Genomic DNA, 3,337 nt, shown 5'->3' on the forward strand with positions numbered 1-3,337 from the left:
AGTCATCACATGTTTCACTGATAGAATCGGGAAATCCCTTAACAACTTGGTCAAGGCCAGGGAATACCCTACTCGCGCCCATTTTCTACTAGAGGATAATCCTTTTACTAAACGTTCTACTGAATAGTGCAATGGCTGGCAAAGTTCCTCATTCTCCTGAAAAATAAAAGAAAGATATTTATATATTACCGGTATAAGAAAGAAATATTGTTTAACCACTATGAGCAAGTACCATAGATTTCAAGATTTGTGGGACATTGACACTATTATTGATGGTTCTGATATGGGCTTTTGTATTGTTTAAAGAACCTCCCCCCCCCCCCCCCCCCCCCTTAAAAAACCATCAAATCTTATCATGTTATCTTTCTTACCTCATCACTGCCTTGCTTCTGAGACAAATGTTCTACGAGTTCATTTGATGCCTTGACTCGATCTTCGTCGTGACCTTCTGACAAGGACCAGAATAGTTTAAGGACCGAGTCATCAACTTTGTTATTTAAAATATTTTTATTCGCCATGTGTTCCACTACCATTTTGGATGATTACATTACACTACGCATGCGTCACCGGAACTCTTTACCATTTCAATATGGCGGACTATGAACAAGAAAATCGAGGATTCGGCGACAAAAATAGAGGTGGAAATGACGGGTGAGGCATTTTTTCACATTAATTCTTTTGTACAGATCTTCCCGAAGAATCTGAGTACCTTTTGCACCAAATGTGATGCCCATATTCTAGACCGATGGTAGCACACGACCGTGCAAGCTGGCCCGGTTGATTAAAAAACGTGCGTTCGCTCAGATATGCTCATCCAATGCTTGGCATTGATTGGCCCCTTTATTTGTTGATTGTTGGTATTATGGATTATGTAGTTGTTTCCATATTCCAAACTTAAATGAGGGCCTGCTATTGAGCGATTTTATTTCATCTAAATTATTTTATTAGAAGAATCTGCTCTAAAAATTTAGTGTATGTATTACTCATTACCTAGCAATTTGGTTGCTAATTTGTCACTATGGATTAGATCTATCACTACTTCTACTGACCTCAGCCAGTGCTTTACCTAGGAGTTATTATGAACTTCCTCACTCTTAATACTACCTTCAGTTTTGAAATAATACTGATAGTCTTAGAATAGAATAACTTTGTGTTGAGTAAAGTAAGTAAGCTTATGCAAGTCATTTAACGAAAACTTTTCCAATGTCTTGGATTAGAAAAATGAAAGCGTCTTTTAGATAATAAACATCACACATTTTTGCACTTGTTTTGAGATTTTCATCAATATTCCACTCCACGTGTCTATATATGAATGCTTTTGAAGAAATGCCATGCAAACCGAATTCTGATTATCTATTTTGATCTATATTTCAGAGATGATAGGTCGTTCAATAGAGGCTATGGTGGAGGAAGAAATGACCGAGGTTACGGTGGGGGTGGAGGCAGAAGTGGCGGATACAGAGACGGAGGTTATGGGGGTGGTAGCCGAGGGGGTAAGAAACCCCTTCCCACTGAGCCACCCTATACTTGCTATATAGGAAACTTGCCCCGTGGCGTGGTACAAATGGATCTAGAAGAGATATTCAGAGATTTAAAAGTAAGTGTGATCCTCCTCATCTTCACAATGCCAATCTATTATAAACTTCATCTTCACAATGTCAAGCTATTACCAACTTCATCCTATACCTTGACTGCAATAGACACCGTTCTTATATCACAGAAATTTGTAAAGGTAGCAATTTGATATGATTGTATGCCAGTGAATACAGCCAATCAGAGTCTCGACAGAAGATTTATAAACACTAGCTTTGTCTGTGGCCATCTTCACTATGTCTGGTCATTAAAAACTCCATCTAATGCCTTGACTGCAATAGCTACCTTTCTTGTATCACATCAGCATGGTGCAGAAAAGTAGGAGGTAAAACTCCATTCCCTTCATTTCTTGTATCACGGAATGCAGCGATTTGATTGGGATGGTTCGCTAGCTAATGCAGCCAATCAGAGTCTTCGACAAAAAGAAAGTCTTATGGCTTAATTTTCTATATCACTATACAATTGATACCGGTAATAATAAAAGAATATATTTTGTTTACTAGGTACACAGTGTGAGATTGGTTAGAGATAGAGATACAGATGAATTTAAAGGTACCATCAAATTTTTACTTCTTTAGAATGTTTTAGGTACAGTCTTATTTTATCCAGATTCTTTTAAGGCTTGGTCGTGAAATATTTTAAATTGGATGTCAAGATGTAGAGAAATAAGTCTCTTATTTTCTTTTTTAAACAAACCTTTCACGCTTTTGTTTTTCCAGGTTTTGCCTACGTAGAATTTGATGATATTGAGTCTTTGAAAGAAGCTTTAACTTATGATGGTGCTGTAAGTATCTTTTTAAACCAATCCATTTTGATATGCCCATATGAAATATGCCCAAAGTGCCTAAGAAAGAAAGAAAAAGAAATTCTATATTTTACAAGGATAATAACTTAGGTTCACAGTTAAGGATCCTTTCTACCAGCTGATCTGTGGCCAAAACTCTTTGCATTGATCGTTCCCAGATTATCTGTACCCATTTACAGCTGGGTCGACTATTGATAAACTGAACTAATCCACTGTCAGTTTGGTTATTGACTTAGTCAATTTGACATTCCTAAAGGTATTGTGTATTATTACTCTTGTTATTTTCAGTTACTGGAAGATAAAAATTTACGAGTTGATGTCGCTGAGGGGCGTAGAAAAGACAATAATAGAGGTCGTGGAGGTCAGTGAATTTTGATTGGCTTTATGCTCTGATGTCTTTATTCAAATTAAAGGCCATCATTCGACCCTTTTGGGGGTTGGTTTGAGTTTTGAATGTTTGTAAATTGTCTTCAGAATTACGAGTACTGCATGGTTAGATTTGAAAATTTTGAATTCCTCTTAAAAGTCCTTGAAATTTCATTTGAAATAGTTTGAATTTTTTTTTTTGCAGGATTCCAAAGCCGTGGGGGTCCCGGAGGAAGTCGAGGTGGAAGAGGGGGTTATGATAATAGGGATCATGATAACTTTGGTGGTGCTAGAGGAGGGTACCGCGGTGGGCGTGGAGGCCGTGGGGGGTATGATAGGGGTGATGATAGATATGATGGTGGAAGATATGGGGGTGGGGGAAGAGGACGAGATTCCAGGCCCCGTAGAGATAGTCATAATGATCCTGAGCTACAGGAAGCTTCTCCAGGTATGTTACAGGTCCTTCTTCGTTTTTAACCAGTTTCCCCCTGTCAGTAATGCAGGTAAGAGGGGCTGACATGGAAAAAGCGTCTAATCGTTAGGATGGGACAATAAACAGAGGCCCTGTGTGCC

At 38.4% G+C, this 3,337-nt stretch overlaps 1 protein-coding gene across 1 annotated transcript; it reads left to right on the forward strand.

Moving 5' to 3' along the window:
* Positions 1-1,414: 1,414 nt before the first annotated feature.
* On the forward strand, positions 1,415-2,740 carry LOTGIDRAFT_69072 (hypothetical protein; the record flags this gene model as incomplete). The annotated part of the gene is made up of 4 exons (XM_009059354.1): positions 1,415-1,597; positions 2,097-2,145; positions 2,313-2,377; positions 2,687-2,740. Coding segments are annotated over 4 exons (351 nt in total), but the record flags the coding sequence as incomplete, so codon positions are not given.
* Between the last annotated feature and the right edge of the window lie 597 nt (positions 2,741-3,337).

This window comes from Lottia gigantea (assembly GCF_000327385.1).
Source record: "Lottia gigantea unplaced genomic scaffold LOTGIsca_39, whole genome shotgun sequence".
Taxonomy (NCBI): Eukaryota; Metazoa; Mollusca; class Gastropoda; family Lottiidae; genus Lottia; species Lottia gigantea.